The sequence below is a fragment of the Spinacia oleracea genome, chromosome 2 (assembly GCF_020520425.1).
Source record: "Spinacia oleracea cultivar Varoflay chromosome 2, BTI_SOV_V1, whole genome shotgun sequence".
Classification (NCBI taxonomy): domain Eukaryota; kingdom Viridiplantae; phylum Streptophyta; class Magnoliopsida; order Caryophyllales; family Amaranthaceae; genus Spinacia; species Spinacia oleracea.
The window spans coordinates 106,578,672-106,594,768 of NC_079488.1; the positions used below are offsets into that span (position 1 = coordinate 106,578,672).

The 16,097-nt window shown below is 38.6% G+C and overlaps 3 protein-coding genes across 4 annotated transcripts; 1 reads left to right on the forward strand and 2 right to left on the reverse strand.

Moving 5' to 3' along the window:
• The first annotated feature begins 4,249 nt into the window (after positions 1–4,249).
• LOC110785867 (uncharacterized) lies at positions 4,250–5,659 on the forward strand. 2 transcript variants are annotated; one of them, XM_056837687.1, is made up of 2 exons: positions 4,253–5,241; positions 5,366–5,503. In XM_056837687.1, the coding sequence occupies exons 1-2, from the start codon at positions 4,653–4,655 to the stop codon at positions 5,368–5,370; spliced, it is 594 nt and encodes a 197-aa protein (XP_056693665.1). In that variant the 5' UTR covers positions 4,253–4,652; the 3' UTR covers positions 5,371–5,503. The 2 variants fall into 2 exon arrangements, with proteins under 2 accessions (XP_021846078.1, XP_056693665.1); XM_021990386.2 differs by having other exon boundaries at positions 4,250–5,659.
• On the reverse strand, positions 5,645–10,012 carry LOC110785857 (uncharacterized). Its single transcript, XM_021990375.2, has 11 exons — positions 9,649–10,012; positions 9,472–9,552; positions 9,188–9,283; positions 7,859–7,942; positions 7,686–7,755; positions 7,454–7,536; positions 6,888–6,967; positions 6,685–6,783; positions 6,486–6,588; positions 5,976–6,065; positions 5,645–5,857 (listed from the first exon to the last, which is right to left on the reverse strand). The coding sequence occupies exons 1-11, from the start codon at positions 9,913–9,915 to the stop codon at positions 5,819–5,821; spliced, it is 1,092 nt and encodes a 363-aa protein (XP_021846067.1). The 5' UTR covers positions 9,916–10,012; the 3' UTR covers positions 5,645–5,818.
• A 2,864-nt stretch (positions 10,013–12,876) lies between these two features.
• LOC130468082 (uncharacterized) lies at positions 12,877–14,929 on the reverse strand. The gene is made up of 3 exons (XM_056837688.1): positions 14,839–14,929; positions 14,403–14,751; positions 12,877–14,310 (listed from the first exon to the last, which is right to left on the reverse strand). Exons 1-3 carry the CDS (start codon positions 14,914–14,916, stop codon positions 13,661–13,663), a joined length of 1,077 nt encoding a protein of 358 aa, XP_056693666.1. The 5' UTR covers positions 14,917–14,929; the 3' UTR covers positions 12,877–13,660.
• Between the last annotated feature and the right edge of the window lie 1,168 nt (positions 14,930–16,097).

Below are 16,097 nucleotides of genomic sequence, written 5' to 3' on the forward strand. Positions count from 1 at the left end.
ACAATGGTAAAAAAATACTTTGCCCCACAAGACGAGGGAGTCTTGTAGGGTCCCCATAAATCAAGATGAACCAATTCAAATGTGCGACTAGCACGACTAACACTAACTGGAAAACTCTCCCTACATTGTCTCGCCCGCGGACATACATCACAAATTGTTTTATTCTTCCTAATCTTATGACTCACATGAGGAAGTAACTGCAACACTTTTTCCGACGGATGCCCCATCCGTTGATGCCACAAGTCGACCACACACTCCACTGCTAGCACACGAACCTTTGGAGCCCCACGGAAAAAATATAGTCCTTCCTGTCGATCACCTACGCCAATCACCATCCTCGTCGAGCGGTCCTAAAGAACACACATTTTGTTAGTAAATTGAGCAGCACAATGTAATTCGTCACTTAATTGAGTTACAGAAATTAAATTGCAGTTCAATTTAGGCACAAATAGAACATTATCGAGCACGAAACCATCCTCCAAGACCACCGAACCATATTGGTTTGAATTTGCAGGTTGACCGTCCGGCAACACAACCTGTTGATTTCTTGATGTCTTGATATTTCTCAGGATTGAAATATCACCCGTCACATGACGTGATGCCCCACTGTCAACAATCCATCGTAAATCAAGATTACCTTGCAACTTGTTTGAAGGTCGTGACAAGATGTCAACTATTTGCTGGACTTGCTCCTTCGTCACCCCAACAAGCTCATGATTGGTTGTCGTCACTGCACCCTGCGATCCGTCTCCACTCGTCACAGTGGTTGTCGCCCCTCCTGTGGCATTGCTCACGGCATTGGCCCGAGCGACACCACTGGTCGACGACGCTGCCCCACGAGCTACTCTGCCTCCTCTAATCGACGTCCTGCCTCCTCGACCAGGCCCTCGTCCACCTCGTTTCTTCTCATCCCACCATTCAGGAAATCCAATCAGCTGATAATAAGTTTCTTCCTCATGACCCTCACGATTGCAATGACCACAAAATCTGCCACTGACATCTCCCGACCTCGACCGAGCCTTAGTCTCGACCTTGAACGCCATGACACTCTCCGGACCTCTCGCAGCCTTGGCGCGCATGGTCTCGGTATTCATAACCGTCTGGTACGCCTCGTCGAGTCCTGGCAACGGCGATCGTGCTAACAGTTGTGCACGAATGGCTTCATAGTGATCATCCAGGCCAATTAGGAAATAGTGCAGACGATCTTCATCGTGAATGTCCCCCACCTGCTTCGCTATATTACACGTACAACCCGCACATACACACCTGGGAACTCGTGCATACTGTACGTACTCCTTCCATACCTTCGACAAGCGGCCATAGTACTCCATGACGCCCTCAGACGTGCCCTGCTTGCAACCACTCAGAGCCATCTTAATATGGCAGACCCTGGTGCCCGACACGACGCAGTACCGCGTCCTCAAATGACTCCACAACTCGTGAGCAATATCAAAGTCCTCCAGATTCGAACGCAAACTCTCGTCAATGGTGTTTGTGATCCAAGACACCACCATCGAATTGACCGCAATCCAATGTTTCATCTTCGTCTCGTCCGTAATGGGTTCCTTCACAGAACCGTCAAGAAATCCAAATTTGAATTTTGAAATCATCGAGCGACGAACGGCTTTGGCCCATTCATCGTAGTTCGATGCTCCTCTCAGTTTCACAGGGGTGATAACAATACCGGGGCCGTCGCCTGACCCGAGATAGTAGTCTAGGTCGACGGCGGCGGCGATGACCTTCGGTGGTGCCTCCTCATCGGAACTCATGGTGATACTTAAGGAATTGTTAACTCCTAATCTCAATACTCAACAAGCGAAGAAAGTCGCTGTTCTCAATACTCGGCTACACTCTCTCAAATTTCTTGCGGAAAAAAAAAAAAAAAATCTAGGATTTTTAACCTAGGCTCATGATACCATGTCAAATATTGTGTAATCTCTTATCATTCTCATTAATAACGCACGTATATATAGTACAACTCAGTTACCTAAACCCTAGGTACACATTAGGTAACTTACCATAGTTAGGACTCTACAGAATATTCACAGAATAATATCTAATATCTTAACATATCTTTAACAATTGTAATAAATACAAAGCTGTCATGACTACGACCGTCTGAGTTCATGTCATTGCAAGATCAAAATTGAGATACCAGTATGCATTTATGCAATATGCAGTATGCTCAAGCTTACAGTCTTACACACTTGGGTGTCAGAAGAAGCTCAAGCACGTTATTTCCGATATAGAAACGTGTTTCAATGACCATGCAATTTCAGATTATTTTTTCCAAATTATAATTACTAATGGTAGCATTCTAACCCACAACACCATAACAAAAACCAAAAACAAAAAAACTTGTTGAAAATTAATAGTAGGTCACATGTTTAACATGATCAATTACAAATTTTCTCTACCAAATATTTTTACGGACGGGTAAGATAAACTTCCTTACTCCGTTAGGTAAAACTTACGCACAGACCGACCAAATCAAATTAATTAGCATGACACTTTAAAAGTAAGGGAAAGGATAAGGGTTACTCAACCTCATAGTTGTAAGATACAATCCTTATCACTAGGTCAAACTGAATTCCAATGAGACTTGTATTTTTTAAGCTTATAATATATGGAGACTCAGTAAAGGAAATGATATGCTATTACACGACTACTCGGAATTCAATCTCAATAAGGTTTTGGTAAGTGGTAACCCGGATTCAATCTCAATCAACTCCCAATTTTTTTTTTCAAGGGAAACCAAAAATAAGCAAATGGGTTTCTGCTCAACAGTCACCTCAAACCAGACTCACCACTCTGTATCCGTTTTCCTATACTCCCTCTGTATTTTTTTTAAGGAATACACTTGCCTTTTCCGGCCGTATTTATTTAAGAGATACACTTGCCATTTTTAGTAACTTATCAACCCCACCATCTAATTGAATAATACATCTAATATAGTAATATACTCTATCACCCACCATCTTATTAAACAAATATTTTCATAAACCCACCCCACCCTCCACCCACCAAAATGACATGGTCGCCACATATTTAATTATTAAAATATCTATCCAACCCCACTTGCTTTATTATTTTATTTCATTCAATTATTCTTCTTAATATCCGTGCCCGGCCAAGTGTATCTCTTAAAAAAATACGGAGGGGTATCAAATATGTTGGGCCTACCTAATCTGCTACTCCCTCCGTCCCTTAATACTTGCACCGGTTTCCTTTTCGGGCCGTCCCTTAGTACTTGCACCGCTTCTATAAATGGAAATCTTTACCAAAGTTATATTATTTCTCACACTTACCTACTACCCCACCTACACCCCTATTCCCTACAAAAAAATCATATAAAATCAACACCCCTCACTCACCACTCCCCACCCCTTACACATTTTCCACTAACTATATTAAAAAAATAACCCACTATCAACAAACATTCATTAAATTAATAAGTCAATTCAAATGTCTTAAACTCCGCACCGGTCAAACCGGTGCGGGTATTAAGGGACGGAGGGAGTACTCTACTAGGTTTCAGCCCAATAAACGGCTCAAGTTATGGTTCTTGCCCTTCCAAATGCAGTAATAAAAAAAAATTACTTCAAATTAATACCATGTCAACAATAAATAATTAAACGGTCGATAATTAAATTACACAAATAAAAATTCCCCAACAATTACCAAGTAACATTGAAGCAACACCATATTGACCATTGACCATTGAACAAGGCACTCTTGAGTCTAAACACTAAATTCTTATTATTATACTTATGGATTAGAGAAGTTCATCAAACTACTTTGATAATTAAAAGGCAGCATAATCAACTTAAAATTAATTAATTGATCTTCCATCTTAATCCAGAAGCGATAATACTATTAATCGCCTTCTAACCACTTCAAAGGCTAAACAAATCAGTTGCAATCATCAACTAACATCATTGCTTCCAAAAAAAGGTATGCACACTCCTAAGTCCTAAGGACTTGGCCAAACTTCCCGACCTCAGCAAACCAGGGAGAGATTAATATTATACTTCAGTCTTCCCCAAATTTTGACAAAGAATTGATAGAAAATAGTAACATATAGGATTACGTATTATGATAATCCAGAATTCATCCATATTATGCATCAGTTCTTAACCCAGATTCTGCGATAACCAACCCCAGGAAAGAGTCTCACCTTAAAACTCACAGCAATTACATGTAATTGAATATCATAAATTCATAATCTTTCAGGACTTCAGGTATCTCAATCTCCAGTCTCCAAAATAATGCATACATTTTAAACCCGGATTCTGCGATAACAAAAACCCTAGGAAAGAGTCTCACTTTATAACAAACAGAGTCACATCATATACATGTTAATTATTATCATAATCTTCAGGCATCTCAATCACAAGAAGTCTAAAAACATCTCTCAATAATCTTATTCTTCCTAACAAGTAACAAGCTAGCCCTTATTCAACAAGTTTTTGCTGTTGGTCAATCCTCATCCAATTCTCATTCAGCAAAAACAACTGCTCAACCATTTGAAGGGAGGCCCACCTTCCCTTCTTCAAGAGTTAAAACTTAAAACCACAGCAAAATCATATAAATCAAAACTTACAAGTAAGGAGATTAATGCTACTCTAATATGCAAAAAAGTGCAAGAAAATATGTATAGCCAACTCCTCCCCTCTCGAAATTCAGCCTTTCTTTCTACGATAAAGGAGGGGGAAATCCAAGGGACATTCTTCAAATGCACAAAATGGCAGCTAGAAGAAACTATGGACCCAATCAACTGTCCTTACCATTACTACTGCAACAGCAACTATTCCGGGGATTACCCGTCTTGGGTTGATAGTTTGGCAACTGTCTTCATCACCATCACATTCTTAGCAACTTCAGTTTTGATGGTAGTGGGGATGATAAGAGGGAGAAAGGCAGCTCACCCGACTCGACTCAATCACTTGAGGAGATACTTTCTCCCATCAGGCCCGATTTTCCTGCCCATCATCCTAGTCATCATGGCAAAGGGAAACAGAATAAACACCGTGTTCCCTCTATTGTATAATGGTCCTGCAATTCTCCACCTGGTTCGGATTTCTGCTCTCGCATTCAACACTGAAACAGAAAGCGACTTCAAGTATGTATTCCTAGAGGCATCAACCATATCTGGAATTTTGCATGCAGCACTCTACTTAGACTCTATTATCTTGCCTTACTACACCGGTCTTGATGCTCTAATGTCATCTAAGTTCTCAGGTGAATGCTTATCTTGTGTCTGTAGACAGGAGGCTCTAGTTGTAGGAGGGATGATAGTCTACAGGGGATGGTCGGTGACCACCGCTTTGGTGGTGGCTACTCTGATATTCAGAATATTTTGCAGGTTGACTACAGAAAGTAAGGGGAAATTCAAGTTGGTGAAGTTCACTATGGAAAGTTTGAGTTGGATCTTAATGACTGTAGAATGTGTCTATCTACTGATCATTCCTCCACCAGTACGAACTTGGACAAAAGCAGCTAGCTTTACTGGTGTTTTTGTTTTGATGTGCCTTCAACTTCTAAAAAAGATTACTACTTCTATTGTTGCCCAATATAATGGCAACTTGCAAAGTGCAGAGTGGCAATAGATAATTTTGCAAAAAGAACAGAGAAAATAGACATGTTTAGACAAACAAAATTCATTGTTATTTGATTGATAGAATATTTGTTCACTGACAGGATGACATTCATGAAGGCAATAATTTGGAAATTGAAATACATCGACAAACTTAACAAAATTTGAGGCTTTACAATTACCCAATGGGCCAAAATTTGGACACAGGAATCCAAGGCCAAATCACAGGAAAAATCTCCTTCGACTGGTGTCCATCTCTGGCTGTTTCGGACAAATGGCAAGAAAGTAAATTAATACACAATTTAACCACAAAAGAATGTAAGCAAATTACAGCAATGATTTCTTTTGCTCAAACAATAAAAGCAGAAATTTATCGTACCTTATGAGTCCATTCAAATTCCCCGCCTTGAGAATCAAATGTTCCATGCTGCAGACTTTTCAATTTCAATACAAACCGAGGGCCACATTCCTGCATGGAAGAATAAACTAACAGTTCAAAGATCCTAACATTTGGAAATTACCGTCTTCCAAATTCACAATGATTAACATAAAATAGTATATGAATCATTGGGGAGACTGGAGAGGAAAGAAGTGTGCAATTTCATGCAGAAGCTGCAAGTCACTGCCAGTGGAAGGCACACGGTCACTTCATCAAATAGATAGGCGAGGATGTGAAAGATCTCAAATGAAATGACGGAACTATGTTCAATTGAAGAAAAATAAGATGAAAATTTATATGCTTCAGAATGAAAGCCAAAATAACTTAAAAGCCGAAAAGTGTTTTTTTTTGTGTGGTGTGTGTGTGTGCAGCCGGGGGGGGGGGGGGGGGGGGGGGGGGGGGGGTGGAAGAGAGAAAGGAAGAGGAAAAGAGAAACTAGAAAATACACACCTGGAGCCGGGCCTTGAAATGATCTGAAGCCTTCTTCTCTATTGTAGGATCCTGGTCCTTTTTCGAGTCTCCACTCTTTGCTGTTTTGGTTTCAAATACATACCTTATAATATAAAGATGTAGAAATTAGTACAGCAAAATCTTCATGGGGTAGAAATGTCATCATAACAGAAGAGGCAACAAGCAGCAGAAGGTGTACCTATGGTGGCGAAAAAATATATAATCCCGCTGATTGTGAAAGGTAACAACTCGACGACCACGGAATTCTGGATTTTGGGGAAAGAGAGATTGTATCATTCTGGATGAAACAAGCAAGGAAAACTGTTAGAAACCAGTCATAAACCCTAAAGGATAGGGTGATTAGAGGCACGATATTAACATGCTTATTATTAAAGACAATACCTTCCAACACGACAACCAAGCCTTGTTGTGAAGTTATTTAGCACTAGCTCAGGCCAATGACTGGTTGGATTACCATGATTCTGCAGAACAAACAGCCATGAGCATAAAATAGAGAAACTGAAAAATAGATCACTACACATACACAGCAGCAGTCGAAAGTATATTTTCACAACACCAACCAACTAATCAAGCTATCAATATATGGGTAGACTTTTTTCATCCAAGAACGAAAATTTTAGGCAAGTTAAAGGCTTCTTAAGCGCATGGTACTTCCTTACCCCCTTCAGTCTTGCATGAATTAGAAAATTGACTCAAAAAAATGTACACAGAAGGGACAGCAAGATGTTTAGACACTCTTACTAGGCAAAATTACAGGCCAGAAATACACATCAGCTATGAACAGAGAAAAGCATAATACAAAGCAATATATTCTTTTCACGCTCAGGTAAGTGGGTCGGCACTACAAGTCTCAAAATATGTGTATCTTAAAAACTACAGTTTCAGTTTAGAACTGCAAATGTAGCAATTATGTATTACAATTCAAGAATTACAAATGCTTCACCAACCTTAATGTCCTTCCGTAGAACAAGTTTCGAAAGCTTGAAATGCGCAGTTGGTCCATCAGGTAAGCCCATAATTAGGAGAGCATCTAAATATCATAACAGAGAAACACGTCAAAATATGCAGGAAGCAATAAAAACAATTATCGAGTTGACACATAGACAAAAGATGACTAGCTAGGGGTCAGCTAAAATGTACTATAAATACTTCAGTTGATTAGAGGAAAGTGTCACCAACCAGGTTCTCTTCTATTTGTATGGACAACAATCAGAGAAGAGAAATCCTTTTTAGTTGCATATGTCACGATCTGAGAGAATTGTCAAAGAAAAGGTAGAGAAATAAGATATCTGGCAAGAAGAAAGATAACTTATTTTTTAATATTATAACATGCAAGAGAGATAAATTTTAACCTTTTTCAAGTCATAAGTTCCCCTTTTATAGTAAGACGAATTTGGGATCACTTGAAGTAATTCTTTGATGAAATCAGGTCCCCTCTGTAGACATCATAACAGATGAAAATCAGCTTATATGCATTCATTTCACAGAAAATAGTGTGCAACATCAGAAGATGGAGACATTTTTGTGATCACATAGTACAAAGTAATTAATAGTACAGCATGGCTACATGATTGTATCACATTGACTTCAATTAAAGCCCTTATCGTTAACAACTCAAGTTAGGAAACTTTGCACCCCAGCCATCAAGAACATCTAGATGTGCAGCAAGCCAGGAGCCAAACAAGCAACTGCTTCCATGAATTTCCAACACATAGGTACCAAGAACAAGTATGCCAATTCTTATTTATTCCAAACTCCTTAACCCTCAGACAAACTAGCATGGCAAACCATATGAAATACTGCCCAAACCAGCTGCTATGCGGCATATGCCCAAGGGACTACGATCTTTGCTATACAACGGGTCTAAAAATAAAGATTCTTTGCGTCTATCTGACATGGATATCAATATTAGAGCTACACAAGTTCACAGATATATTTCTCGATCCTCAATTGTATCTCAACATAAAAGAAACAAGATCCAGTTATAGTTATCACACTATCCAAATTCCAAAACCCTCATTATCATTATAACGGACATGTCAAGAAATTTTACTAAAAATCCTTGGAAATGGCTGGATCATTCACACACTCCTCCCATCATGGCCATCAATCAACTTGTATAGGGGTATCTTGATATGCCCATTCATAAACCATTCGACAATACTCACATTAGTACATTTTAGAAAAGGTGATGAATATTTCCAAACATCCCAAATTAGTATAAGTACCTATCATTTTTCCAAACGAAGGAGCATATTTGAGGCACAAAGAAATAGTTACTTAACTACTTAGCTAATTTGAAATGGCCTGGGCCCGCCTATCTATCAATAACTAACTTCAAAGCCAAGGTTAAATTTGAATTTGAATTCGAAATGAAAACAACAAAGAACAAAAATGACACAGGATTTGGGAGGCAATTATCATATCCTTTCAAAGTATACACAGAACGTAACAAAAACCACTACAAGGCTCGCGGAAAAGATCGAAAGTAAGGTAACACCAGTGGAGATGTCAAAGTTTAATTTTCAAAAGCTCATCAGTCACTAATTCATTGATTTTTTTGTTGTGCAGAAATTACCACCACATTTCAGAATGCATTTCTCAAATAAGCACACATGGTCGGACATATACACAACAATCAAGAGCTAAAAACCACAATCTAATAACGGAGTTAATCTTACAGTGGAGTTGAAACGGCATGTAGTGATCAATACTTTCTGAGGTCGCTCTCCTTTCAGAACATTGCTGAACTCATCAGTATCTAATTCCGCAAACAACTGCAACAAAATTACACACAAAATTTCAACAATCCAACCACATTTTGAGCAGTATGACACAAAATTTCAACAATCCAATCACATTTTGAGAACTATGACACACATTTTCAACTATTCAACCAGATTTTGAGCACTATCAACAAAATTGAAGCATTAGAACCATAATTTTCAAAAATTTAAATTCAAACCTCTTCATCGCCAGGCTTGCAAACAGTCTCATCTGCTTCCCTAGTATTCTCAATCGTACGAGGAATTTGCCTTGTAGGAAGCTACAACACAAAATGTGAGAATTAATCACAGCCGTTCAATCAATATCAAATCCAAATCAAACGATTCAAATTAAGAGTGAGAGAGAGAAAGAAAACCTCTTCGCCAAGCTCAAGCGCGCGTTTATCGGCAGCATCGCGAGCTTTGATCTTCTTACGTTTATCAAGCTTCTTCTCATGCTTAAGCCTGGAGTGAATTTCAGACCTCTTAGCTTTGTTCTTTATCATAGAAGGTAGAATTTGCTCCTTTCTGAAGGTTGAAGTTGAAGGCTTGGCATCTTCTCTTCCGCCATTGTTGGAGTCTTCTCTATCTCTCTTCTTCCCTCCCATCTCTTCTTTTCCTCTGTCTCTCCTTTTCTCTCCCATCTCTTCCTTCACTTTGATTATCTCTCCAAAGGTTAGCAATGGCAGCAGTGTCGGAAATAGGGGCTTTGTTAGGGTTTTAGTTTGGCTCGGCGAAGGAAGCCGATGGACGGCGAAATTTAGGTTATAATGGGCTGGGTTCATCAACCAATTTAAGTTGGGCCTTGTTAACCCACGAGTGATTCTTAATCCATAACGGTTATTAGTAAAAGTACAAATCAAATAACATAATCGTAAATAATGGATTGAATAGGGGATTGTAAATCTATGTCTATTTCGATATAGACATCATTATAATGATCAAATGAGCTCATGGACCTGAAGTCCAACAAGTTATGGATTTGAAATATCCACACTGTACAGTGTTTTGCGTTTGAGTCTTACATTCATATACATGTGTAGTTAAAAGGTAAATGCGACATGCATCATTCATCATACATTTAGTTTGTTTTATGTTTTATCATGATATGATTTTCATTTATCCAGTTATATATGTTTTCAAAACTATTATGATGTCATATATGAATATGCATCCAAAGAATGATAAGACGGATTTGTAACTTTATGAATATTATAAGAGGAGTTTCTTACTCCAATGGGCGAATAGTTGCGACAGAAGTATATATATATATATAATGTTGATTAAATAGCATGTTATGAATCATGCAAATAAGAAGAGTTCCTGAAAAACTTATACATGATATTCTTAAACATCTAGCCCTTTAAGTTTTACAATATGAATGTCATAACATTGATCAAATATTATCTAAACTCTTGAAGAGTGTTTTTGAACTGTTGTCTCAACCAGTAGTTTGAGTACCTGAGAATTATGAAATATACATATTAGTTTATTCACGGAAGAATTCGTGTACAAATATGAGTTGATTCAAAATTGTAAGATAAGAGTATGTAATGTCCTTACATTGAGTTTTATTTTATGGTCTAGAAGAACCATAAATTACATTATACCCTAAGTTGGACAGTGATATTATTATTTATCATGTATTGTCATGAAAGTATGACTAGGGAAATTTTGATCAACATTGATGATTACTACTACTTATGACCTCCAGAAGAAGGTTTACATATGTCCAATATGAAAGCTAGGATACATTTTGTAATATTATGTACAAGAAAATATATTTATTTCAGGTGTTATTGTCAAAAGTCTGGTGATATAAATACTCACCTAGTGCATACAAGTGAAGATTTGAAAATTCAAGTCAAATGGTGGAGAATCAAAAGTCAAGGAGCTTCATGTTGCTACATTTGAAAAGTTATCAACAATATTATATTCATTGAACTAGAAGATCTCAAGTGATGTATTCATAAGGGGGAGAAAATACGCGTTGCACTCTTTTTCCCTTAACCATGGTTTTTTTCCCATTGGGTTTTCCTGGTAAAGGTTTTTAACGAGGCAACATCCCTAAGCGTATTATGATGAGTGTTGTACTCTTTTCCTTCACTAGGTTTTTATCCCACAGGGTTTTCCTAGTAAGGTTTTTAACGAGGCATCATCTCATGTATATTACATAGTCATTGTATTATTTTAGATAATGGACATCCAAGGGGGAGTGTTATAAATATATTGTATTGTGGATGCCCATTATACCCTTGACATCCTTATACTATATAATGTACGTATGTGTACATATTATGTGAGATTGGAATAAGATGATAACCGCCCATTTTCTCTCTTTCTCTCTCTCCCTTTATCTCTATTTTCATAACAGATCATTTTTTTTTCCACCTTTTTTCGCGTTTCTCACTGTTTTAACTAGTGTGTGACTCGAGCTATGCTCCGGCTACTACATTGAATAATTAAAATTTTAGATTTTTCTCGAACTCAATATTTGACCAAAATATTTGTACGTATTCCAGAGTGAAAAGCATTCATTAAGTTCGTTAACTATACAGACACACTACGTCATTTATCATGCCAAGTATTTTTTTAATTAGATCATCTTATAATTTGTATAATTTGTTTTCTCGTGGAACTAAGTCTTTCAAACTAATAAACACCAAATTAGATATATGCTTCGTATGCAACTATGTTGTGCAATTCTATAGTTGATGCTTATGAGACTTGTGACATCGTGATTATTCATGGTTGTCATAATGCTTTAATTATTACTCCCTCCGTTCCAAAATTATAGTCCTGTTTTTCAAATCGGGCGTCCCGTAATTATAGTCTTGTTTCCTTATTTGAACACAAAAAATTTCTATGTTACCCTCATTTGGGACCACAAAACAAAACTAAAATGTACTTTATTCCTTTTACCATGTACTATTTTCTCTTCACCATGTACTTTATTCCATTTTACATGTACTATATTCTAGTAGAATAATTCTACTTTTTCATCATCAATGTACTATATTTCAATTTCCCACACACTACATTCCACTTTTCTTAAAATCGGTATTTTTAGTCAAACAATACTATAATTTTGGGACGGAGGGAGTATTATTTTTCCAAAATAGTCCATAGAAATTAAAAAAAATCACATAATTTTTTTTTGTTTTAGATTTCATGGTAACATTTATTTATAAATTAATGTGAAGATATAAACCACAATTGGTGGTTGGTTAAGATGGTAATGAGAGTTATCATCCACACGTGAGGTCTGGTGTTCGGACCTCGTTGTATTGATTTTTTATTGTCCATGTCATGACATAACACTTGGTGAATGGATGATGTGGCGTAACTGATGGAGAGAGTAATACATGGTACATACACATTTTTCACATTGGCATTTAATATACGGTTTTTTCATGAAATGCCCCTGAGGTTTGCAATAATGCACCAAATACACCCGCGCGTTTTAAAATTCATAAAATACCCCTATTTACTCAAAACTGTTCACCAAATACCCCTATTATGATTTTCCGTTAGTCCTCCGTTAAGTCATGTTTAAAATTCATAAAATGCACCTAAATATAAAGGTTTTGCATAGTATACACCTATTTGTAAAGTTCTTTGCACCAAATACCCAAACTTCATAATTTGAATCCAACGGCTAGTTTTAATTCAATATAGCCGTTATGTTCATGCTGCCTATAAGTAAGGCTGTTGTTCACTTGACTTGCTCCATGTTTAGCCCTCTATTTCCTAAATAGCCATGAGTTCTAATTCAAAAACCGGATCCTCTTCCATCCCAAGTTTGTCATACCTAAGAGTTCCAAATAAAAACTGCAATTGTGGGAGAAGATTTGCAATTAGGAGCTCGGAAACGGCTAAAAATCCGCAAAAGCTTTACTACAAGTGTGATCCTTGTGATAATTTCAAGTGGTGCAAAGGTTTTGTTGAGCAGACATTTGATGAAGCTCAAAGCAAGGGAAACAGAGCTGATGAAAACAGGGGAATGCAAGAAGAAAACAGGGGAATGCAAGAAGGAAGCAGGGGAATGCATGAAGAGTTGAAGCTATTGAAGAAGAAACTGAAACAACAGAAACAACAATTCAAGTTTGCAATAAAAATTGGTGTAATAATGTTTGCATTTCTAATTTGGATAGCAATGAAGTAGAGTTGTAACAAATTTCAAGCAATAACATCACTTGTTTAAGCATATGAGCTTTACAAAAACTGATTTCTAAGTGGACAAATGCCACTGAAACTGCACAAAAACATCTTGTCTAAGCAATTGTGTTCTTTCCAAAAAGTGATACTAATTGTAAATTGCCTAAGCTATTTTAACTTTGTGCACCTACAATTCACCAAAAACTGACTAACTTTTAACTTTGTGCATGGTTAAGTTGCTGTGTTTGCTCTTTTCCTCCCCCTTGAACCCCCTTGTGATGTACTTGCTCCTACTGCTGCTGAAGTGCTTGGTCCAGTGCTTGGTCCTCCATTCTTACATGTCCTTGAGTTATGACCAAACTCCCTGCACTTTCCACATTTCACATTGCTGTTTCTCTTCCCCTTCCTGGGTTCATTTGGTCCTCTCTTTCTCTTCTTAGCAGGTCTGCCAGCTTGTCTTTTGATGACTGGAGGCTGAATGGTAGGGAGAGAAAAGTTAGGCCACTGTGTTGGGTCTGACATGGGGTGAATGTGGTCTGCATATGTAAGCTTGTATGCAGCAGACTTGAAGAATGGGGAGACAAAATCAATGGGGTTCAGCCTTTGGTCATAAATCACCCTGAGTGCATGCTTGCAGGGGATTCCAGAAATTTGCCACTTCCCACACCCACAGCTTCTAGTTGATAACCTGATGGGGAAGTTCACATGTGCATCTCTGACCTCAAATTCCCCCCCACCACAGGCTGTAGCATAGCAGAACCTAGACTCTCCTGTTCTTTCATCCACCTCTTTCTTGGCATACTCAGTCAACTGACCATCCTCCATATCAATTGCCATGTCAAATCTTGCCCCAACCCTCTCCATACACCACTTTCTGATTGCTGTACAACAACACAACAACATACAACATTATACACAGAACATCACAAACATCACAAAATAAAGGAACAGAACATGAAGTGGTGAGCTATACCTTCCAACAATGAGAATACAGGCATGTCTCTGTATGGTTTTGTGCATGCATTGAATGACTCCACAAAGTTTGTTGTGTTGTGATCACAACAAACAGCAGGGTCAAACATATGCCTGGACCACTGCTCCTGGCATGTGTCCAAGTATGCAGCAGCATTTGGATCATGAGCAGTGATCTTCTCTAATGCTTTACCATACACATACTCATTGTGTGCATTTGCAGCTATCCAAAACAGTTTGAAGAAAGCAGATCCACTAAATCCATTGTTTTTGCAATTCATGTACAAGTGTTGGCAGCAAACTCTCCTAGTAGCTCTAGGAAAAGTATCTCTCACTGCCAAGTCAACTCCCTACACAGGATATGTTCATTTTAGGCCAATCATATCTGTTGCAATATTATAAAATTGAAACAAAAAAGGAGCAAAATAAACATATACCTTCATCCTGTCACTGATGAAGGTCCAATCATCTTTGTTGCAACCCTCTTGCTCAAACATCTGCCTCAAGCATCTCATGAAATGTGTCCAACTATCAGTGTTGGCCTCAATTAGACTCATCATGTTCTTACATAGCCACTCAGAGGTCACCACAGGGTTCTCCTCCAATCTCCCACAAGTTTTGTGGCACCCACTGATCCCCTTAATAGCCCAACTGACACTGTCAAACATCTTACTTGCATGTATCCTCCAGTCACAAGTTTCTATTGCACACACTGCAGTGTACCTCTTACTGTCAGCCCTCTCAACACTTAGTCCAAACCCCTCTTGTATGCAAAAACTCCTCAAAACATCTAGGAAAGTGGACTTGTCTGGAAAGATCAACCAAGGTTCTAATTTGATGGACCCATATGGTTGATGAGTCCATATCTTTCCATTCTTGTAGGCCTTATCCATCTTACTAGAACCATCCAAACATTCCTCAAACAATAAGTCAGGCACATCATCTGTTATCACCTCAGCCTCCACATCAGAGTCAACCCAATCATCAAGTTTATCCTCCTCTAGTTCAGAGTCTGGTTCAGATTCCTCCCAATCTGAATCCTCACTCTCCTCTTCTGAACCTATATCCTCAATATCAGTGAACACCCTTGCACTCTTTGACCTCCCTGTACCCTTCCTACCTATGCCCTTCCCTTTGGATACCCAAGTTCCAGCTTTCTTGGCAGTCACTTTGTTCACCCTGAACCCTGTAGGTCTAGTTCTGGCCCCCTTCCTTTTAACAGCTTCAGACTGATTCTGTGTTGGTGTTGAATGGGGTGGCTGATCATTTTGGGTGTTCTGTGGTGGTGGGGAATGGGGTGGTTGATCATTTTGGGTGTTCTGTGGTGGTGGGAAATGGGTGGGGTGTGTTTGTGGTGATGGGTTGGGTTGCTGTGGTGGTGGGATGGGCTGCTGTGTTGTTGGGGTGGGTTGCTGTGCTGGTGGGATTGATTGTTCTGGAGTTGGGGTGGGTTGCTGTGGTGTTGAGGTGGGCTTTTTTGTTGTTGGGGTGGGTTTTTTTGCCTTTGGTGTGGCCTGTTTTTGAGTTGGGGTGGGTCTCCTCTTAGGGGTCAGTTTCTTGGCTTTAGGAACCTTAGGAGCTTTTGGAGTAGTTGGCTTGACTTTGGCCTTTTGTTTTGGTTTAGGAGAAGTAGGTTTTTTGGAGGGTGAAGATTCTTGTGTGGGTTGTGGTTGAGAGGCTCCTGGAAACACCTCAT